The 24,876-nt window shown below is 39.0% G+C and overlaps 1 protein-coding gene across 2 annotated transcripts in view; it reads right to left on the bottom strand.

Moving 5' to 3' along the window:
- Polr3B (RNA polymerase III subunit RpIII128) overlaps positions 1–24,876 on the bottom strand; it is a 236,541-nt gene that overhangs the window by 13,673 nt on the left and 197,992 nt on the right. For both annotated transcript variants that reach the window (XM_067135003.2, XM_067135004.2), the window contains one exon: positions 4,039–4,203. In XM_067135003.2, the coding sequence (XP_066991104.1) occupies positions 4,039–4,203 (165 nt within the window). The remainder of the gene's footprint in view (positions 1–4,038; positions 4,204–24,876) is intronic.

Below are 24,876 nucleotides of genomic sequence, written 5' to 3'. Positions count from 1 at the left end.
TCCCAAGACCAAAACTGTGGCCCTTTACCCTCAGTTGAAACTACTCTAACCTCTCCTATGGAATGTCCTCAAAACCTCTCATGTGTTCATCTTGCTGGATCAAAGAGGCCAATATCACTATCTAGCAGTGAAACTGCAAACAGAAAAACCTTGCTTTTAAGAAACCTCCCCTAACAACTGAACCTACAACACGTGAACAGGCAGGGAAACACAAGACAAAACAAAATTATAAGAAACCAAAGACAGAGAAGGAAAGCACAACTATTAGTGATATGCCTACGCCAATTAAGCAAGTTCTAGAAGCCAACACTCAGTCCTTTCCCCTCAGTTACAACTCCAATCCTTTTTTGAAACCAGTACTGGAGTTAATGACATGACAACAAAAGCTTCCAATTACACTCAGGATCTAGAGGGTTTAGCCCAAGCCCTACAAAAACTATGTTCATACTACACTGAAAAATCCATAAAGAACAAGAGTACTCGAATAGTCAAGAAACTGCTTAAGGCTAGCAGTCAAAACCGAGATGAAGCAATTAACAACTTAGTTCCAGATTATTCCAGCAACGACTCTACTTCCCTCACATAATGATAAATAATAATAACAATCGTATGGCCTCAGCTACTGTATGCAGACATCTCAATTTGACGCCATCTGGCTGTCTGCTCGTCAATTTCGACGTTCCATTTTACTTTAGGCCTACTAGATGGCAGATCAAGTAAACCAAAACTCTCTTGGGTGTCTATGGCTGAGATTTAATTAATTTTGTCACGTAAACAGCAAATGTGTCACCAGAGATCTTTTACATGCCTACATCGCACAACATGGAGTGTTGAATGGACATTTTACCACCCTTCAAAAATCCAACTACCTATGTCGGGTTTGAACCCGCTATCTTGAGATCCAGAGGTCGACACTCTACCACTGATCCATAGAGGCAGCTTCACATAATGATGATGATACAGTCAAACCTCCCTTCTGCGGACACCGTTGGTTCCGAGGAAAAATGTCCGTTACGAGAGGTGTCCGCTAAAACAAGTTTGTACAAATAATCGAACATTTTAACGGCAAAGAACATTCACCTTAAATATAAGCATACATATCTTTATTTTTATTATTATATTAAGTCATTTCTGTGTTAGTATTTCAAAGAGAGTTATTATAAGTGATTTTACATCATTTACAAACATTACAGCTTCGTGAAGTAATCGTGATGCTTCGTCTGAATTTAGCACGTTTTTTTTAACTGCAATATTCTTGAAAACGGAATAAAGTCTGTTAAATGGTTCCATAGTGTTCTCGCAGTACTCGCGGTCCAGTGTGACACACAAATTCTTTATCTGTTTAAGCATATTTAGTCCCTGCTTCATTGACAGAACTTCTTGTTCTTCTTTCGCCTCACTGTCATCATCACTTTTCGTCCTGATTCGGGCTCTGTAAACCGATAACAAGTTTTATTCAAAATGGTCCTTTTGTATGACTGATGAAGGCTGCTATGAATAGCTAGATATATTTACAAAGTGCAGTGAATTAAATTAAAGCTGAAAATTTAGCTTAAAAGAATTAAAAGCTGTCTATCACAAGAAGAAAATGAATGAGGAGTTGAGGTGCAAACAAACATGGGCCTTACGATACGTGCAACACACAATTACTGTATAACTTGATAACACAGAAAGCTTACCGTAAAGTGCGTTCTGGAGTCGGGACTGTCAGTCGCCCTCGAGATCATCACAGCAAGGAATATTCTCTTCTTCAGCTTCAATATCATACGTCAATCCAGCTGTCGTTGCTAAAGTCTGAAGTTCATCATATTCATTTCGAACCTCTACCTCTACTTGTTCTTCAACTGTACAATTAGCGATGCTGCATTTTGCAAAGCATTTCCTATTGTGGTTTCGCTGACTGCATTCCAGGCTGCTTTTGTCCATGAAACTGCATCGCCAACATTGATCTTCATCAAATCAAAAGCTGAGTCTGCTTCATCCATGAGTGCCACTAACGACCGTAAAACCTTCTTCCGATAGTCTAATTTGAATGCTTAAATGATTCCTTGATCAAATGGCTGAAGATGAGAAGTGGTATTGGGTGGAAGGAACAAGAGTTTTACATTTGAAAGCCATAATTCTGGATGACACGTAGCATTATCTAGCTATAAGATCACGTTACGGTTTCTGGCCTTCATCTTGGAATCCAAAGCTAGGAGCCAATTCTTGAATATTGCTGATGTCATCCATCCCTTTTCATTTGCATGCCATTCGACACCAAGACAATTTAAGACCATGATTTTAAAGCACCTGGGTCTCAAGGATTTACAGATTATTAGAGGATTTACCTTTCCAGCGAGTGCGTTACAACAAAACATGATGGTGATTCTTTCTTTTGACATTTTCCTACCCTTGCAACTTTCATTCGGCAAAGTTAGTGACTTCTTCAGGATTGCCCTAAAGAACAGACTAGTTTCATCAACATTCAAAATGTCTTCAGTTCATAACTATTCAAAATGTCTGGTAACCTATCTTTCCAATCCGCTATTTCAGTCGCAGACACATCACCATCTTCTTCACAGACTGTTTTGAAACTAACGTTATGACGTTTTCTAAAACAATCTAACCAACCACTGCTAGCTACAAAATTATCAACTTTCAGATTATTTGCGATTTCTTGAGCTTTTTCTTGTAACATTGGTCCACTCACACACAGTTTCTTCACTAGAGCACACTTGAACCACTCATATACCGCAACGTTCACTTCTGAAAAAACTGACTCCCGCTTTCTTTTCACTCCTCGATTCTTATTTTCCTCCGACTCCTTTAATATTTCAGTTCTATTCTTCATAATAGTGTTTATTTGAGTTTTCCCGCAGTTGAATTTTTCAGCAAGCTTTCTCACTGAAAGTCCCCTGTCACTTTCTATAATCACATTTCTTCTTGCCTTGAGATCTAAACACGATCGTCCCTTGTTACTCATGTTTAACAAACAACTGAAATGCTACGGTATTTCTGTCTCACTAATTAGCGCCTGTACTCTCTTTTCCTACTTAAGTTGACTACCTGAGCTCGACCTTATCAGCGACAATCCGAGTTATGAATAGAATGATGCAAGAAGGGAAGAAAATCTCCAAGTAACTTGTGAGTCAAACAGTCTCTGGCAGCATTTCTGGGCAATTAGAATTCTCGGAATAGGCCTATACACCACTAGGTAGAACTGCATTCCGATGTACCTTCTCTTCCCTTGCACTCAAAATAGTACAAGCATTCAAAAGGGATTTCCTTATGTCTGAAGAATGGTTTTAAAAGAATGGATGACATGTGGTCCGGCGTAATAAATTGTCATCCTTGATCTAACAATAGCTACCCCTTACACTGGACATTATTACTTATGTTAAAACGAAATTATACCAACAGTGAAAGATAAAATGGCTTCAAACTTCAAACAGTAAACTCCATGAAGTAACAACAGAATCACAGTACAACACTATCTTCACAACCTTCACAGGCAAGTTCAAGTCCTAATATCAAGAATATGAATCGGCCACTCCAAGGTAAGTCACAGCTACCTTCTTGAGAAAAAACAGTCTCCCATCTGTACAACATGCAATAGTGTGTTGACTGTGAAGCATATCATTACAGACTGTTCACTGTACGATGAATGGCGCCAGTACCACGGTATACCTAAGGAGATTAAGGAGGCACTCGCATCTTCTTCACTGTGCAAGCAAATTATCAAGTTTTTCAAAGACACTGGTCTGTATTAAAAAATTTAACTCTTCAGGTTAAAATACTGAAATCTTTTATATTCCGCTCATACTTCACTCTACTGTAATTTAATTTAAATTCTACAATTAGGAGTCACGATAACACCTTAATCTTAAAGTGGCTCTAAACTAACTTAATAAAAAAAACAACTGTTATTTGGAAAAAGACACTGAAGAAATAAAAACTATTATCCTCACTATCACAATTATTACAAGTTCACAAAAATATGCATATATTACAAAATTGGTAGAAGATAGCTTTTGTAAGTATTTAAAATTAAATTACCAGTTCCATAGTGAAACTTCCCCTCCAACAAGCCAGCTTTTCCTGCCAGCAGTTCGATTAATTTTCCAACAGTCATTCGAGATGGGAAGCCATGGGGATTCATGATCATATCAGGACAGATTCCCATATCATTATAGGGCATGTCCTCTTGTTCAACAATTAGACCTGTAATAAAATGGCATCTTCTTTAAATAATATACACACACATACATACATACATACGTATGTACAACTTACAAACATAATATTAATTTCTGTAACCTTCCTTTAGCAAAATATCTGGTTTGACATTTAATGCAAAGAAATGGGTTGAGAAACACACTGCAGTACATCCGGCCTGGACTCTGTGCATGAAAACTTAAACAGCCAGTGGACAGCAATTTCCCTTGTCTTTTTAACATTCAAAGCATATAAATGCTGTGTTGTTTGGATTTTTGTGAAGTTAAAAATAGTGTGATTTTGGATTGTGGATACAACTAGTTCTGGTCACCCCCTCCAGGGTCTTGCTGAGGTTACAAGTCTGCGTAGGCGACACAATGAGCGTCTTTCATGCCAGGCTTCCTAGGGAGGGGATAGTCGAAACTGTGATGGCCTGTATTATGACAGGTTTTATCATGTAAAACCATCAGTTCAGTAAGTAACATGAATTTTTGAGATGTCTTTCTTCATGTTAAAATTCCTTTTAAATTTTATCAGGGTCAGTAAAATAGTGCAGTATTCTTCAAGAAGGTATGCCATGAATATTCCATTTTTAAATGTGCAATTGATAACATATCTGTATGCAGCATTTCTTTTGATTTTTGCATCATGATCTCAGGAGTGATGGCAAGCAATAGAAGGCAACAGATGTACCAAAGAGGTATCCTTTGGGGACTGGGTTATAATACCTTGCAGCTGCAGTAGCCATGTCCTACATTACCTGTAACATTATTATCTCCCTGTGATGAAGCTGTTGTGTTTACTATCCAAGGTTAAAGAAGGTTAAGTTTTAACCATGTTTGGGTTGAATGGGTTTATTATCTTGTTTTTAACAAAGTTTTTCCCAATTTGTAGTTAAACTAAGGGGTAGTTAATATTTTTGTTTTTCATTGCTTTCTCTGCAAGCCAAAAACCTGCACCACTTCTATAAAGGATTTTGAATACCGTATTTACTCGCGTATTAGACCCCCTTTTTTTTCCACTTTTACAGCTATAAAAAGTAGTGGGGTCCAATATGCGATAACCTCAAATTTTGTGCAGTGAACCCATGGCTTCTAGGCTATAAATTATTCACGTAAACATTCTACACTATTCTTTAACAATCTTATGAATGTATTTGAGTTATACTGGCTATATTTCATTGGAAGGCATTATTTCTAAATGTAAAAAGACAATAAATGGTGCACATGACTTTTAGGCCTACATATAAAATAAATAAACTTATAGTCAGTTTTAGTTATTCATATCACGTCATTCATTTCATCTCATTAATTCCTCTGATTAAGTTGATGTTAGGAAGGGCATACAGTCGTAAAAACTCGCTATGAAGACTCGTCTCACTTCATACTTGACCTCGTAGAGAAAAGGGATAAAGTTATCGTATTATCATATTATTATTTATTTAGCGTATGATACTACAGTTGGCAATCGACTATGTACAAGTTCTTAACAGGAAAAAAAAAGGGGAAAAAAAGGGACTTTATATACATACAATATATATACAAACTTCACATTAAAAAAGGTTAATGTGGGGGTCTTTCAGTCTCTTAGAGACGAATGTCCAGCTCTTCCAGCCAAGAGAGTGCCTCAGGGGTCACTCAGTGAATGTCCTCAATGGAATCATCAAAAGCTCGCAGAGGGCAGTCCTTCAGAATGTGCAGGATGGTTTGCACTTCAGCACCACAGTCACAAGTTGGAGAGTCCTTCCAGCCCCAATGATGCAGAGCAGAAGCACTTCTTCCTACTACAAAGCGTATCCTGTTGAGTGTGGTCCAGGTAGAGCGAGGAAGGTTGCACCCAGGCAACTTTGTAGTTGGATCCCTGATGTTGACAATGCCATGAGGGTGTGATTGAGACCATTCGCGTTTCCATATTATTATCAGGCTTGAAATGTGAATTAACTCATTCATTTGCCGCCTTCCAGACAGGTTTCTGTGACTCGAGCCTCATTACGGCTTTTTCATCTGTATCCTGATGTATTGGGAGGTAACTATTCTTCGCTATCCTGTCCACAGTCTAACAAGGGTGCTTTGCCGTCTGATGTGAGGAGGCTGAATGTTGCTCACTGAATAGGAGTAGAGTGCAATGTTCCAGATATAATTCTCATTATGTGGTGCAGTTGGACATCAACCAGACTAGTGTGGGAGCTACTGAGCCATACAGAGGAGCAATATTCAGTTGGTGAATATACTATTGCTAGAGCAGTTGTTCGTAATGTGCATGCATCTGCGCCCCATGAAGTACCGGTTAGTCTACCCAACAAGTTGTTACGGCTTTTAAGCTTAGCAGCCAGTTCTCAAGATGGCGTCGATAGATGAAGGACCTGTCTAAAGTTGCACCAAGACATTTTGGGTTGGTATTACACTGCAGTGTGTGGTTTACAAAGCTGATCGTAGGTTGATAGTTCGCCTGCCTGTTATTTAGGTGGAACACAGCTACCTCTGCCTTTAGTGGACCAGGTTTCAGGTGCCAATTTTTGAAATAATCACCCATCTTGACAAGGTCTTGGGATAGAATGTCTTCTGCCTCATTGAAGTCTGTTGTTTGTATGGTGAGGTTGATATCATCTGCATAGATGAACTTGCGAGATACGGTTTCTGGGAGATCATGGATGTATAAGTTGAAGAGAATGGGAGACAAGACTGATCCCTGTGGCAAGCCATTATTAAGTTTAGAGAGAGAATCCACAAGGGATAGCTGCCCTAGAACAAGGGGTACCATACGGTAACAGCATCAAATTATTATCTATTTTCGCACTATATATCTTAGGATAAAATGAGGTTTTTTTTTTTAATTTTGAATTTCCCCTGTTGTAGCCCTACTCCTATCCCCGATCAGGAAAACTTTATTTTTCTTTACACATACAGTACAAATGATGATTTACCATTGCCAAAGAATCTCGTAAAACATCTAAACAAATATCTTTTAGATATGAAACAGGAATACAAAAACGAAGGAAGGAATTCACTGAAAATTTTGTGACAGATCCTTGCGCACCGATGAGTAACCCAATCACTTCCCAGCAACTATGGACATGTTCTATATGAATTTGGAAAAATCTGTTACTGAGCATATTTTTTATCAGGGTGAAAATTTTAAGACATGGTATAGTCCTGATGAGTTTCAGGAGAAGGCCTCCTTTCCAAACGGTGTCATAAGCTGCCGTGAAATCAAGGAACACAGATAGATTTTTTCATTATCCTCTCGAATCCTGCTTCAAGGAAGGAAGTCAAAGCGAGAACCTGATCGCCACAGTCTCGACCATGCCGGAAACCAGCTTGCTAAAGAGGAATAAGGTGTTCAATTGCAGGAGATATTCTATTGAGGATCAGTCTTTCTAGAAGCTTGTATGTAACATTTAGTAGAGAAATGGGTCTATAGCTTTGAGGTGATTCGGGATCCTTGCCTGCTTTCAAGATAGCAATAATTTTAGCTGTTTTGAATAGAGCAGAACATCACTGAAGAAAGAAGCAAGGCAACGTTTGGTAGCTGGACCACAGTTCTTTTATAAGTTCAGGGTATATGCCATCAAGTCCTGCAGCTTTACCATTTCTGAGTGTGTCCAAACTGTTTTGCACCTCTTCTGGAGAAAATGGACTTGCATACTGGTCATTTGGCTGGGTGGCTTGTTTTCTCTACCTTAGTTCCGATATAACCTGCTTGGTGAATTTCTTATCCCCTGATGTTGAGACGAGGTGATTAGCTATGGTTTCCACATTCATTGAGGAATGATTTCTTGATGGTGTGGAAGTTGGATCAAGCTTGCAGATGAGAGACCATGCTTTTCTGCTGGAATGTGTAAAGTTAAGATCCCTTACAGTTGTTACCCACTTCTCTCTTCTAGCATTATCTAAGGATTTGAGGAGTTTGATTGCTTTCTCCTGACTGCATTCTTCCTCATATAAAGTGGACAAGCGACTTGGTTTCCTCATTCCAACCTGGAATGTAATCCTTCCGATAGCCTCGAGGAATGGTTCTTTTTGCGGCAGATTTTATTAGTCCAACAAACCTACCGTAATTTTCTGAAGTTGGAGCTATCCATCTAATATTGGCATTCCAATCAGCTTTTAGAAAGTTCCAGCATGGTTTAGGTATAGACCTAATGACAGGTATCTGCAAGCCAAATTTGTAAATTCTGGGTCTATATTGACTTCGAGGGAAATTTTTCAGTACTTGCCTGTGTACTGGGGATGTTATCATGAGATTGGAAGAAACGAAACAGAGATCAGGTGAATAGCCTTTATTTCAACGGCCAGAGTGGAACGTCCCTATGTCCTTAGCATTGTAGAATAGCTTAAGGTCTCTCTTGTCCATCCATTCAAGCAGTCTGTCACCATTCTCATCACACTCATCATATTTCCATAAACTGTGGTGACTCTTGAAGTCTTCAATGATTATGTTATTTTCTGTAGGTACCAGCACGATGGGATCTGGCCAATTGACTGTACGTGGCTTATATACATTAGTTATCACAACATTCTGCACTTGTATAGATGAGGAGAAGAAAGTTTGATTCACAGCATTTTCAAGTACATCATAGTTCACTATATCTTTCCTGACCAAAGTGGCAATGCCATATTTAGGATGATTTACTGCTGTTGCTAATTGGTATCCTGGAATTTTACCCCTACAGTTCAGTTGAAGGTCTGTGATCCCGAAGGATTTTGGATAAGTATTAACTTTTTGCCTTACTGATTCCTTCAATGTTAAGTTGGCAGATTAACTGACAGCCGAAGGTTCAGGTCTGGAAATGCGAGTCCTCAGAAGGACTGTTTTTATTGTTATTTAAGTTGATTTCTCGATTGTCATTGTACTGGTTGGTACACCCCGACCCCGCATATTTAAATTGTGCGCCAATTGAAACTCCTCTACAGGAGAAAAACTGAACTTTAAAAACTGTATTAATTCAACAGTTTCTCCGAAGAGGGCTCTGTGTGAATTTTGATGTGTTTTTGTTTATAATTGATCAAGAAGTGTGGGCGTTCTCTACCTGATGTCTCTACTAAAAACTATGAGTACGCACTCTGGTGCAATGGAATGAACTTTCTTGAAGAAATTTTGTATTCATAAGTTTTGTCTTTACTAAATTTTGTTCTGTGGTTTGAGGGTTGGCAATATAAATCCTTTCCTTCCGCCAGTTTTGAAATTAGCCAATCATAAATTTCTGTAATTAATTTCCCACCAATAAGGTGTTTCTTCATCGTCTTGTGTATTAGTTTTTGCTGTTAGCCAATAAAAGTTGTGGACGGGTTGTTATCATTCATGAAAGGTCTCGAATGTTCCGCAAGGGTATATAAACTGCTGATTTTCTTGTCTCGGTGCCACTTCAGTAACATCTTTCTTAGTGTATGAATATGTAGCAGGGGGCGGGAAGCGCCTCTTTCTTCAAGCAGCAGTTCATCTACAAGGTAATGGCCTGTTAATATCTTCATTTCTTGCTAGCTCAGCAGTTTACTCTCGGGGAGGGTTCGAAACTTTTAATATGTAACCTATTCCTTTAAAATGTAAATTAACTTTTCTGTGTATGTAAAAACTTCAAATCTCTTTTACTGTAAAGCGGGGATAGAGAGTGCTTCACCCTCTCGAACTCCCCTTCATTTTGAAATTGAGGTGACTACGTTTTCATAACCGTTTCTTCTCTTCCTTATGCATTAAAGTTTTCTCACACGTGTCACCTCCCTAGTTTGGGATTAGCCCCTGTATATCGGCCTAGAGCCACTTAGGTTTTAAAAAGGTGTATTTAGGAGTGCTGTCTCACGCCTCCAGTCCTCTCTGTACCTTGGGCCAGTAACTTAACCTGTTGTTTTTTTTCTCTTTGCGAAGGACCCAGTAGGTTGGGTACTAGTTACCCCTGTTAATTTATAAGGATGCCTTAAGGGCAGTTGAATGTGAAATTTGTTGTAGCCTTTGAGAGGCTTGTAAAATTGAGAGCTAGTATGCTCTTTTCCTTAACATTGTAAGTAGGAGCTACTGCTCCTTTGCTCGATGGGATTTTCTACCCCTTTGTACATTTGGTAACTTGGTAAACTTGAGCTAATCGCTCAAAGATTGTGAGTGTGGGGCTCGAAGCCCAAAACCTGGTAAAAAAACACCTGAAACCGGAAAAATTATTTTGTACCTGCCTTACGTTGTTATTTCACCTAGTGGAAATTGTTGAATGTTGTTATCTGTTATTTATTGATTTTGAAAAGAAAATATAACCTTTGTTAACGTTTTAAATTAACTTTAATTCTGTAGTTGAGACCTATTCCAGCCCGCACCTTCTTTCACCTCTGCTGTTCCACAGATACCTCGGAATAGTCATAACCGTGAGCCCCTGTAGGGCAGCACGGCGGCATCTTATTGTTATTGCTCTATTAGCACCACCGGACACGTGTAGGGTACTTTAAGGTTAAACCTACGGATGTTTAGCAACGTTGTCCCCACCAATATTGCTACAAAAGAACAATAGCCAAGTCATTTGTCTCTGTCAGTTGAACAATAGGCCTACCACAGGGTAAACCTAATCACTGCTTCATTTGAATTATCGTCTTGTGCCACCAACTTCCCTGTTACTGACATGTCGTCATTTCAAATTACGTCATTTTCACTGCCATCTCGTCAGCCATGCATCAGGAGCAATCGAGGTCTCGTCCTTCTTTTGAAACTTTTAAAAATAGTTTTGTTCCCGACTAAAGAGTCCAAACAGTGAGAATCTATTCCCAAATGGTTTCTGGAAATGGTCTCTGATATTCCCAGTTGGTGTATGTGTAGCAGAAGCCACTCCTTCCGAATAAAGCCGTGCTGTAGAAATTAGAAAGCGTGCCAACCAGCTGATAACTAGCGTATGTTACAAGTTGTACTTCCGAATGTAATACATATTGTAATTTTGACCTATACTCCGTATTGGTCCAGCAATAAAGCATTTTGTTTTGGATGGGTTGGGGTATGAATACTTTTGTCCATGTCTGTAAGTGACTGGAAGTGTTCTTTGGATAAGTGCGGCTGTTGAAAAGCCAAACCCTTATTTTTAAGTATATTTCATGCTTGTTCTCCACTTTTATTACATCAGGATTTACCTAAACAGCTGTAAATGAGATAAGAGAGACTGCATTGTCTAGGTTAGGTATGCTATCAAGTGCCCACATAGTGCCAAAAGTTCCACGATGGGAAGATTAAAAATAAATAACAGGAAAGTTTGCTGCATTTATGGATATCTACAGGGGTGGCGGTAATGTGTTTTATCATCATAATATTTCATTTCGTATGATCATTGTCTCCATATTTATATTAACACATAGTATGTTTTGTTTGGCGTCTCCGAAATTTGTTAACTGGGGACGTAAAATTATTATTATTACAATTATTATTATTTGTGAGGTATGTTGGCGAGTAAAACAATTGTTATGATTGGATTGTGTTTATCACGTTTTAAACCTACCGGTACTTCTCTCCATAACAGCCTATATTGGCTTGAGTTACGAGATAGTAAACAATCACTTTGTTAATGATCTCGCCTGCTATATTATCAGCAACAACCGTGAATATTTCTTAACTAAAGTAAACTAGTTTCCTCATCCCGAGGTGGTGCAGCTCTTTTTGGACAGGTCCCCAGTGGAAGGGAGTTGCACGTACCATTTTTACAGTAAATCAACCTTCCTGCCATTTGTAAATCTCTGGCAATACGGTACCAGGAATCGAACTTAGGCTCCCAAGAACGGCAGCTAATTGTGCTAACCATTATGCTGGTGGACATTCTTAACTACAAAAAACAGACATATATACATGACTAATGCGTCCTTGCAATGCGCGGGTTGGACACAAAATTATTCACCTATTTGTGCGACATCATCAGAGCTGCAGTAGGCCTATGTTACAGAGGCAGTACATTTCTTAACTACAAAACAGTGATGTACCACATGACTTTGACGCGTGTTTCCATTGCGTGGGTCGTATGGAAGAAACTATTCACAAATTTCTGTGATGTCATTAGAGCTGCAGTAAGGCTTATACCCGCTTTGAAGCGGAACCGTTTTTCTCTGACGAATTTCGTTGGGGGGTCATGTATGCAAGATTTTTTAAAACTTTCCTTCGTCTCGAAAAGCCAAGGGGTGTCTAATACGCGAGGGGGTCTAATACACGAGTAAATATGGTGTATTCTTCTTCCCTTCAGTATTTCCTTACTTTTTGGTAACACTATCCTTTAAATATTTGGTGTGGTCCCTTAAGGGCTACAGTTAGGGGCATAAAGGTAAGGGTGATTCTGCCCGAAGGCAGGTCCAAACCTCTGCAGAGGTGTGCCCGAGCCGGAGTTTACGTACGGTAGAGTGGCCAGTTCCTTTCTGCTCCTCCATTCGTTAGGGGCATAAGGGGGGCTACAATTTCGGACAATTATAGCCTTTAGCATTCAGTTTGTGAGCCCTGTGAATTAAGTAAACATCTCCAGAATCATTCATTAATACCTCACATTGTTTCCTCTTCAGGTTCTGTATTCCTTTCACCTTAAACTTGTTCAATACAGAGTCCTAAGTCTCACTCTACACTACATTGCCATTGAAATGAAATGGCATATGGCTTTTAGTGCCGGGAGTGCCCAAGGACATGTTCGGCTCGCCAGGTGCAGGTCTTTTGATTTGACGCCCGTAGGCGACCTGTGCATCATGATGAGGATGAAATGCTGATGAAGACGACACATAAACCCAGCACCCATGCCAGTGAAATTAACCAATGATGGTTAAAATTCCCGACCCTGTTGGGAATCGAACCCAAGACCCCAAGTGATCAAAGGCCAGCATGCTAACCATTTAGCCATGGAGCTGGACATATTGCCATTAATGACCGATGTAACGCTCTGTTACCATTGTGTAACGATAGGGTGTGTTAAATGGGTATTGTGATGATAACATGTGGTGGTAATGAATCAGATAATAAGGGTGAGAAGCTACGAATGTCTGCAGCCCAGTTATCATGCAATAAACAACCACATTAGTACCAAGCTTATAAAGTTCTCTCATTACTTTTTGAAGCAGAGTGCCATAAAAACCAAGTAGGGAGGTACAGGGTCCAGGATGCAAGGCGTGGATGGAGATGATATATTTTGACTCGGTCAAACAACTAGATGTGGAAACATTCAATGTTAATACAGATTTCACAATCGGTGATAATTGTGAGAAAAGGAAGACAAAGACTAAAAATAAAATGTGTGTACATTTTCAAGAATAACACCCAAAGATGATATTTGATAAAAAATAAATAATAGGAAGGATTTAACAAAGGTTGTGTTCAGTGAGAAGTAAAACAGTAAATAACAATAAAGATCCCAAGAATGAAGAATAACAAATTTCCAGAAAAGGGCTGTCACAAAACAAAGGTCCACAAGTGCCGAACAAGAGAAACTTTCACAACCAGCATATTTACAATCATCATCATGATCAATGTTCCTCTCCAGTCGAAGTATTTACAATAAGGTTACCAATTTAGATATCTGTACACATTATAAATGGAAAGATTTATTAAAAAGGAGAAAAAAGGGAGGGGATTTTTATAAAATCCTAACTTGCTTTTTTTTTTTTTTTTTTTGCTATCACACACATAGGTCTTATGGCGACAGGTCTAGGAGTGGGAAGGAAGCGGTCATGACCTTAATTAAGGTACAGCATTAGCCTGGTGTGAAAATGGGAAACCACAGAAAACCATCTTCAGGGCTGCTGACAGTAGAGTTCGAACCCACTATCTCCCGAATACCGGATATTGGGCGCACTTAAGCGAATGCACCTATCAAGCTCGGTAAAAAAAACCTAACAAGTACAGAACATGGCAGATAGAGGAACTTAATCACCAAACCTTACAAAACTGCTGAGAATCAAGAGCGAATAATACAAACAATAAAAATAGCGAAATTTTCCAACAGCTATACAAAAAAATTTCCACAAGGGAAAAGATTAGCACAATATTATTGAAAACCATCGACTAGGTTAGGTTTAGGAACTCTCTGAAGTCGCATACATAATTTAAGACGAGCCAGACAGAGGGTTTAGCTTAAACATAGTTAAACAAACAAGGTTAATCCTAAAGATAAATAATTACGATGATTGTAAATGATTGTATTTACAATCATATGTCACGTAAAAAGAAGTCTTTTGAACAGTTGGCTGTAGTAGAAACTGCATAAGTCAAATGTAGGAGTCAATTTTAGGCCTAGATTTTGACACAAGTTTATGATTAATCCCCTACACTCAAGTCAAACACATTTTTCAAAATATTTTTTTACATAGGAGTCCCACCTCACAAGCGTCAATGTAAAGAGATTAACACATTCACAATATAAACAAGTAAAGGATGCAGGAATTTGTCCCATACCCACAGATTGGAGTATGCGGTTCAAAACAAACAAGTTGAAACATTAAATGGTGTGATTAGTGTGTGAGCAATTTAATGGCTAAGGAACATCCTGCAATATTATGCTATCCCTTGCACAGTAGAAGGAAAATACACCTTAAGAACATGGCAAGGTTGAAAGTGATATGCGATAAGAATAGAAAGAATAAGCTGAGCTGATAGAAGTAGAAAGAGCTTTAGTAATCCATAATGGCCTGATAGTGACAAAGTCCCCAGAGAAAGTGGTAATAACCCCAGCCGGACAGAGTCCTACCATATCAGCAGGCAGACAATGCGAAGTTTAGCTCCATGGTACACTCATAGAATGAACGATGAGCCAGGTTCCAGTCTCATCTTAAGTAGGTTGCATCACTGGAAACATTGAGAGAAATATGTCAAGTGAGCAGGCAGCTTAGCACAAGCACAAGATAGATTAAGAATATTCAATAGGCAAAAAGCGAGGTTAGAGAAGTTTTAAGGTGTAGTTGCAGGTGGGAGTAGCAAGAATACAGTTCATAATGAATCACATGCTGAGGTAAACACCGTCATTTAGTATTCACAGTAGACTGCTGAAGTTTAAGTCGTAGGTGAGTCGGGTGAGTCCGTTATATCGAACACCCCTGAAAGAAAAGTAGATGGATCCCATATGTCATGCAAGCATGTAGTGAGCGTATGTAAGGCCATGAACACTCTGTAGAAATGTTTACTAGCTACAGCAGTTAACATGGATGTATGTCAAGAGCTCAGTGAAACCGAAAGGGACATTATGCCAGGTGTTGCGTGTGTCTGAAATTTTAATCATCTTATTGTTCTGGAACAAACTTTCAAAATTGTACAATGTACTTTTGCAACAGACTGTCATGGCACAGGGAGATATTGTCGCACTTTTCTATCATATCACCATTTTGAGCTTTCTAGAGACTATATTTAGGAAATTACCAGTAGTTTTGAGTAGATAGGATTTTATTGGTTAAAGGCACATCATAAGGTTAAACCCTGCATTCCTATTGGTCACTTTTATGCTTGCCCATTTCCTGTTGCACTACGTTCGCTGGATCATCGGTGGGAGCGTGTGAAGAAGTCTTTATCTTTTCTGCTTGACTGGCCTAGTGGTTAGACGTGTGCGCCTTGGAGCTTGATTCACATGAGGAATTCAGCTCTCCTTGAGGGTAAGTACAGTACTTAGTACTTGCAATTTTCAGCTGCAACTTCTTTTAATTTCAACGTGACATATTAAACAATATATAAAATGAGAAATATATAGAAAAGAACTTATGGATAACTTCGGTTCACACCGTACGAGCAATGCTACGTGGGATCACGTTACAGCTCTAACTCAGACAAGTGCTAAGGCAATTTTGGGTGTAACAAAACCAGTAAGGCGTTTCATGGACAAGCAGATTGGGTAGTGGAATGAAAACATTCATCAAGTCATAAAACTACAAAAACGGGATCCAGACCACGACTGATAACGATTTAGCTAACTATCATCTTCTTAATCTGCTGCCAAACAGGCTGTTGCAGCAGCTACGTCTGAACACCTACATGATCTTTATGAACGTCTTGATAGACCTGAGGGCGCAAATTATACATACAGGTTAGCCAAGTCTCGTCATCGGAGTACACAAGATGTTGACCATGTCATGCACATTAACGTGAACGATGTCTTCTGCAAAAACATGCAGACGTTCTAAATCATTGGCACAGTTACTTTAATGCAATCTGCAATGAGAAGTTCCAACATCCACCAAGTCTAACTGTGAATCCTGTAGAAAGTGCAGTACCTCTTATTAAAGCAGCTGAGTTTATGGTTCTACCTGCAGCATGAAGAATAGCAAGGCAACTGGACCGGAGGACATCCTGGTAGATATCTGGAAGAAGTTGGGACATCAAGGAGCAGTATTGCTAACAGGGTTCTTTAATGAGTGCCTTGAGAAAAATGAAATCCCCACCACTTGGCGGACCAGCATTACAGTATCCCTCTGGAATGGCACAGGCGATACCACTGTTTGTACCAATTACTGCCCTACCCGTCTCCTATGCCATACTATGAAAATCCTTCAGTGTGTGACTGATGCCTGAATATGTAGCATTGTTACCATTTCACCAAAGCACTGTGGCTTTGTGAAGGGCTGGGGAATGACTGACACAATCCATGCTGCTTGTCTGCTGACAGAGAGGCATTTGGAGAAAAGAACAATCAGGTGTTTCTGGACTTTGTAAAGGCATTTGACTGGATCCCACATGAATTGATGTGGTACTCGTTTTGTTTCTATGGTGTTCTTGAGGTTATGTTTGCTAGGTACAACTCCTTTATAAAAACATCACCAGTTCTGTTCATTGCGCTGCCGGTATCCATCAGCCAGTTAGCATTCGTGTGGGTGTCCAGCAAGGTCCAGCTTTATTACCGTTGCTATTCTTCTCTACATGGATTCTGTGACTGCAGATATACAGAAACCTCTGCCATGGTTTCTGCTTTATGCTGATGATGTTATACTGGTTAGTGAATCCTGGAACATACTCAAACGACTTGTCAACCAGTGGAAAGAAAGGCGGGACGTATTTGGACTGTGGCTTAACCTCTTTAAGACTGAAAACCTGGAATGTGACACCCAGAGAGATGGCACAGTTCTGGGCAATGAAATTCCTCTTACGAAGTCCTGCAAGTTCAGACATCGTGGTTCTTGCCTGTCAGTAGATAGTGGCATGCTATAGGATGTTTGAGCTCGAGTAAACGCTGCCATGGTCTCTGCTTTACGCTGATGATGTTATACTGGTTAGTGAATCCTGGAACAGACTTGAACGACTTGTCAACCAGTGAAAGAAAGGTGGAACGTATTCGGACTGCCACTTAACTTCTCTAAGTCTGCATACCTGGAATGTGGCACCCAGACAGATGACACAATTCTGGGCTAAGAAATTCCTCTTACGAAGTCCTGTGAGTTCAGATATCCTAGTTCTCGCCTGTCAGTGGATGGTGGCATGCTCCAGGATGTTCGAGCTAGAGTAAACGCTGCCTGGCTTCAATGGCAACAAGTTACAGGCATCCTCTGTTACAGGAAGATATCTCTGCAACTGAAGTAAAAGATATACTGCATGACTGTCCATCGGTAGTTTTCCATGTGGCGGACGGTTAGTCTTCGACTACCAGACACGAGGAGATGCTTCATACCATGGAAATGCAGATGAAATGCAGAAGCTAAGATAGCCACTGGGAGGCATGCAGCTTGATCACTTTGAGAATGAAGCCATCCAGACCTCTTTCAAATTCGCCCTGATACAACATAAAGTGTGAGAGACAAGGCTCCGTTCCATTCATTGTGCAGCAAGCTCCCTTACTTAACCCTGATGGATGGGGAAGAATGTCAAGGAAACGCCGGATGCACTCTGTCCATGAGGATATGCGGCAAGTGGGCATACGACCTACTGATGCCATTGACCGGATGAAGTGGAAGGCCTGATGTAGAATCATGGCGGACCCTGCATCTTGATGGGAAAATGCCAAGGAATATGAAGAAGAACAATAATAATTCCGTCAATTACAACAGACGTGGAATAAAGTCACAACTAATGACAGGATGTGGAAAGTGGAAGGGTCCCAGCAAGGCGTGGAGGGAAGAACTTTTCTGGATGACAACTACAAGAAAAGGTAATTTTTCCTAAGGAACAAATTTATTATAACTTAATTCCAAACAAAAAATAAAACCATGTAAATTTATATAAACAACATCAAGTATTTTGTTATAAGAGAAAAGGGTAAACAAAATACAGTACGGTTAACAAACTCACTTTTCAAAAGAAGATAAAGCCATGTGTTTTTGCACATAACCTACTGTAACTGTACGAGTGTATGACTTGCAATTTTTGGTTAGGAAATTTTCATACAATAATTTTTAATATAAAGTAGTAAATATATTGTGAGTTTTGAATTGAGATGTAAGAACATTATATTATAAGAAGAATTTGGTAGTAGGGAATTATGTATCTATGTTTCTTTATGTTGGTGTAACCTTAATTTGTGTATGAATCTGCACATGGCATAGCAGTAAAGTTTATGCAACCAGGAACACAGCTACTATATCGGTAAAGACAGTTGAAGTTGGTTTAAAGTGTTGCAATATGTGGATTTTGGCGGACGTTGTGCTGCATGGAACGAGTCTCTATATGTGTGTGCGTGCTACGAGTTTATTGATATTATCGGGTATTATTGTGCATGACTGTTACAGTTGTTGATTATTGCTATTGAGGTTACTGTTGACAATAACTGATACCGCGAAGTGGGTGCTGCACGAGCATTTTACGGGAGCTTTATTACTGCACAATTACAGAGTCAAGAGTGCATTGCTCGTTAATGGACATTCCCAGTGACCGGTTGGTGGGAGAAGACACAGTGATGTTTTATAAGACTATAGATTTTCCCTCGCCAAGGAAATGCACATTGTGGACAGCCTTTAAATGTACAGTGTGGAGGTAAGATGTGGTTCACAGAACTAATTACAACTTGATGAAATATAGCCCAATTGTTCATTACCTGCATATTCTTGGAAGAATACCACATGCTTGTTGCTATTTATTGTGGAGAGAGCTTTTATAAACTTACGCGAGAATGGAACTGGGGTCATTATTCTTTTACATTGTCCGATGTGCATTCAGATTCAGTAACCAGTATGGACTCAGTGTGTGAAAAGTTTTCATTCATACTTGTTTGGCTGCAGTACTCTTTGCTTCACGTAATTTGATATTTTCTTCGCAGACACTTGACTTGACATTGTACGTAGCTAAGATTTGATTTCATATCACCTAGCATGCTGATGTGTCTATGTTAATACCTCATACAGTGACATTACTTGATATTCTCAAACGCTGATGGTGCTTCTTGTTCAGTGTATATTGTGCCATTTCACTGTTATAAGAAGTTTCGTTCGTAAGAAGGACAAAGATGGAGTCCAGGTATCCGAGAATAATTAACGTCAAAATGTCTGACGACACCGCAAGTGAAAGCAAAAGCAAAAGTATTCACCTCAGGCGCTAGAGAAAGGAATTTAGATCCAGAAGGCAGTGGAAAAGAACGAATGTGAAGATTGTTACTAACAATTATTGAGAAAAATGAAAAAACGAGATTGAATTGCTACTTCTTAATCAGAGACGAAGACGGAAAGCAACTACGTCAGAGTTTAAAGAGGGTATCGACAAGAGATCAGTTCAGCGGAAACAAAGAACTGATTTATTGGAAGCTGCGTCTCAAATCAAGCAGAAGATTATTAATTTCGTTCCGCGAACTTTAAGATACGTGGAAAGTCGAGAATAAACTACGACAAGCTTACGTCACGGCAGTCTCTGCTGACGTATTACTCGATATCACCAAAGTTAAAGGATTACAGAAGTGGGAATCCTATAATAACTCCTGGATAGATAGAAGAAAGAAAATCTGTTCATTTCAAGTCATAGAATTATACTACCCCAACAGTATTATTTGTCAAGTAGATCAACTCTTTCAAAGAAAGCAAGCTTTCGCATTAAGCAGATTATCACAGCTGTTCTTGATGGCAATGCTAATTGATTCTGTTTGCTATTCTATTCCAACTAGTCCAGAGATGAGCAAGATGTTCTAAGAAGATGATAGGCCAGACTGCCCAAATGGGTGCCGTCGGATGACGTTGCCTGCCGAGAGATGACTAAGGCCAGAGGAGAATTATGCCAATATTTCCCATTCACCTAGGGAAGTAAAAGGAGGTGTATCCGTATGTCCTGTCAGCTGGACATATGCCGACGACTGGAGCTGCTGAATTCAGATAAGTCTTACTTTTAAATTAGTGTAGTAATGTTTTATATTCATATGTAAATGTAATATGATTTGTTAATTTGTTCCGTGCGAAATAATGAAGCGACGAAAGTGGTGTATTGAATTAGAGCAAAGGTGGATAGGTAATCTTCGTATATGAATGACAAATCCATAGATAGGTAGTCAATCAGTGATGAAAGCCTACGTTCGAGATGTGATCCATGTGGTGTGAAATACTGAGTTCGTTAAGGTGACAGTGAATTGTATGCTATGTCAAAGAGAGATTTAGGTACGCGTGTACATTGGTTATGACCAGAGAATGTCAAGTTAGGAACCAGCAGTAGGATATGCTTGCTAAATAGACAAATGTGTTTACAATAATTTAAGGTTATGACGGAATTAAGGTCATAATGTCGTGAAATATGTCCATGAATCGTGAGTAAAATAATAAAGGCCACGATTGAATGAAGTGGACACGTATTTAGTAAAGGAGACAGAATATAGGTCTGGAAGTATAATAACGATTATTTTAAGAGAAGTTGATAAGAGATTGATAATTTAGAATGGTGGTAGTTATTGATTCTTCGCGAATGTGAGCACGGTAATGTAGTAGTGGACTTAATGGTTTCAAGTTGAGTTTTTATTAAGTGGAAATTAATATGTAGCATTTATATGTACTATTTCTCTTACGAGCAAGCATGAGAAAGTTCAAGTAGGATTGGAGTGACACCTGTTGGTTAGCGTACATACTTGGTAGTACCAATGAAGTCTCAGTTAGGAGAATGAACCAAACACATGCACTGTGTCACAGATGTTTTCTAATTCTAATCTATTCTCAAGCGAAAGGAAATGTAGTAACTTCTTAGGCAACATCCTATCACTGATGACTGATTGAAGATGTGTATAAATTGTATTTTATGGTCGAGTCTTCGCACAATGCAAGCCACATTAGCTAGTATACTTCAGATGAAACTAGTAGAGTAGTCGTTAGAATAATATCGCACGTATGTTCAACTTAAAATGATGAGAAGATTCAGATCTTAGAATGGTACGTGGAACTATCTGGTACTTATTGAACCATTTATAAGAATTACATTAATTTAAAAGAGGACTATCAATATTCACGCAGAAGAAGAAGAAGAGAAATAAGAAGCATGAATATTCAGAATTGTAAACCAGTTATTTGTAGAAATATTAGGGAACTATCCTCCCAGGTTGATATTTATAGGTATCTATTGATATGTTGCGAGAGATAGGAATAACTATATGTCAGCAGATTAATATGAGCTCCGAGGTAGAGCTAATAATTAGCTCAAAAACTTCATAGGCAACAGAGGAGAATTCCAATTCATGAGATATGGTTTTAGGCCTAAAATGCGTCCTGAATATCTTGAAACCACCCTCAGTCTACACTTTAGCTTGTAAGGGCTCATGTTGTAAATATTTTTCTTTGCTAGGGTGCACCCAAATAAGTTTTAATCACCCAAATAAGTTTTAATTATCCAGATATGTTTTAATTACTCATACAAGTTTTAATTACTCAAATATGTTCTAAACTATTTCACAAGTTTTAATTATCCAAACATATTTAACTTAATTGTTTCAGTCTATTAATTTTACACTTTATTTCGATTTGATCATTTCTTTAAAGGTCTAAGATGGTGAATTCGACATTTTTGGACTCATGATTTTTAATTTGTTAATTACGAGCTGGATTATAGTAATGTTCAGCTGAATAATTGGTTATACGGACTTCAATAATTTGCCTATATTACATTCTGTCCTTGATTTTTTGGCAGTCAAGATTTAAGCACTTAGTGCAATAGATTTCAATAGATTTATTTTGAAGTTGATTAACTCAAGTAGCATTTCCTTTATAATGCATAGTGGGTGCCGGACGTGTCAATTACCGGCAGATTCAAGATGAACGTCGCTTGCATGTATTTTTACCCGATACTGACATTTCTTCGATTTCTTCTTACGCCAGAAATGTGGAAGTGTTGAGTGAAATGATGATATGGAGAGAAGCTAAAAGAGGAAATAAAATGATTAATTATGTATTCGGGTAGAAGAAATAGGTAGATTTAAGAAATGAAGGCCATGTTCGCTAGAAATGGACGAAATAGTCAGATGATCATGCAGTTTCCCCTATTAGAAATTCTTTAGGGAGGATAGCATAACATTCGACCTTTGGATTGAACAAGTATATAATAAATGAGATATGTAAAAACTTAAACTGTTCTTTCACTGTGTATCGTAGCGTAGAGACTTAGGTTTAAGTGGATGAATGCTGCAACATCTCGGTAGTGTAAGAAATTCAATAAGCAACGTATGAGAGTTGTTTCTATGTGTAATTTAAGTTTTCTTTGGCTCCGTATGATATGTCTTTCTCATATTCGGAACTCATAGCCCAAATGATAGAATTATGTTAGTCAGAAGGATCATAGTTAAGCTAGCCTGGATCTTATGCGTCCTCTCAGGGAGCCGGGAACGACGCAATATATGAGATCAAAATGGGACGAAGATCTCATAGCCTACTTCTAAACTGCCAGTAATAGGCTAAGCAGTCTGCAATCTGGATAAAGTGAGGGGAACTGGTGCAGTGTTTCCTGGGTGGTGATTTTTTGGAGTAACCAACCAACCTATAGATGGTTGTGGCAAATGGAAAGGCTCAGAAGTCAAGATTTAAGAAGTGAGCGTTGTGTTAGGTTAGGGATGCACTTAGCAAATAACTGGTTTCAAATCATAATGCTAGTTGGGGCACCTTGTCCTTACTAATTAATATGTTGAGTGAAAATTATATGTGTTTGAATCTGTTATAAGGGATACCACATGAGGTATGTATGTACAGTGTAAATATTATGTTGTTTGTGAAGTGAGCAAGATGGAAATGTAATTTTATATTGTGAGTAATGTTAGAATTTTTGGTAAACTTTAATTCGCAGTAAATTTAATAGTTAAATGTATGATAACTTTTACTCATGGAGTGAAAAACCTGGCATTTTACCTAAATTTAATTTCAGGGGTAAACAGTTAAGGTTATATAGCAAGTTTAGAGCATCGTCAGCCTGATGACCGTCGCCTTGGGAGGGGAGTTTTGTCATGCTCTTTGAGTCAATTATTCCTGCAAATTGTTTGCAGGTGACACCCAGTTTCGTTATTTATACCTTATCCTAGTGACTATTCATTCATGTAGTATTTTCTGTTTTGCCAACCAGTTACACTACATTTCAGAAGATTGATGCTTGTTGTTTAAAGGCCCTAATGTATAGGTCATTGGTCCCTAAAATTTCAAAATAAAATAAAACCATGTGCTCATTGCATATAACCTATTTCACACCCATTTTTGCAGTAGGGTATTCCCACTCTACATTCAAGTTACAAGATGGAATTACATTCACCGGCAAAAAAAAAAGTGAACACTACGCATTTGGACAAAATTTAATATTAGTCCATTTGAAACCTTGTATAAATTAAATGTTATGACATTACAACAATGTGGAAATGTATCGTAAGTTAAGTATCCCTTTTGAGAAGTTTCAGTGCAATAATTAATAAACATTATTGATTGTGACAATCACAACACCAATACTGCTGTTTTCCACCTTTTGACCAGAATAGCCATAAACAGCTGTCTTCAGGTTTACTGCTGTAAATTCTCATGCCGCTTATTTTTGTGGACGTTACAGCTTGTCTACAGCAGTTAGTCTCGTTTCTAATTCAGGTCATAATGGCTCTTTCACCTAAAAAAAGCAGCGACGGCCATGGCATTAGTGGAGGATGGGTGCAGTACGTGCTATGTAGCAAACATTATAGGCGCGTCTTGTTCTAACGTGTACAGAATGGTTAAAAGGTACAGAGAGGACAATATCTACACCAAGAGGCCTGGTTCTGGTCATAGAAGCAAAACTGGGCACGATGATCAATTTCTCGTAATGCAAGTTCTTCGAGATCGACACACAACAGCTGTGGGGGCCAGAAATAGTTTGCAGCCAGTAATGGGCATGAACATCAGCAAAAGGACAGTAAGGAGGAGGTTGTATGAAGCGGATTTAAAGTCCAATAGGCCTGCCAAAGGACCTCTGCTTACGTGTGAGCACCGTGCCTCTTGGATGCAATTTGTCGATGCCCATTGAAACTGGACTGTGGAGCAGTGCAGCTCAGTGCTGTTCAAGGATGAATCCAGATTCTGCTTGAGGGCACCGGATGGAAGGGAGTGAGTATGGAGAAGGTCACAGGAATGTTATTCGCCCTATACTTTCTCTACAAGGACACCGTCCAGTGGAGGCTTTGTGCTGGTCTGGGCTGGGATTACCACTGATGCGCACACGGAGCTTGTGTTCATCGAGAATGGAAGTCTGACAGCCCACTGATACGTAGGGGAGATTTCAGTGGATCACGTGGTGCCTTTTGTACCTATCACTGGCAAGAAATGTATCCTGATGCATGACAATGCTTGCCCACATGTTACCGTTTGTGTACACGAGTACCTGGATGAAGTC

Source organism: Anabrus simplex, chromosome 1 (assembly GCF_040414725.1).
Source record: "Anabrus simplex isolate iqAnaSimp1 chromosome 1, ASM4041472v1, whole genome shotgun sequence".
NCBI classification, from domain to species: Eukaryota; Metazoa; Arthropoda; class Insecta; order Orthoptera; family Tettigoniidae; genus Anabrus; species Anabrus simplex.
This window is presented reverse-complemented; position numbering and strand designations above follow the sequence as displayed.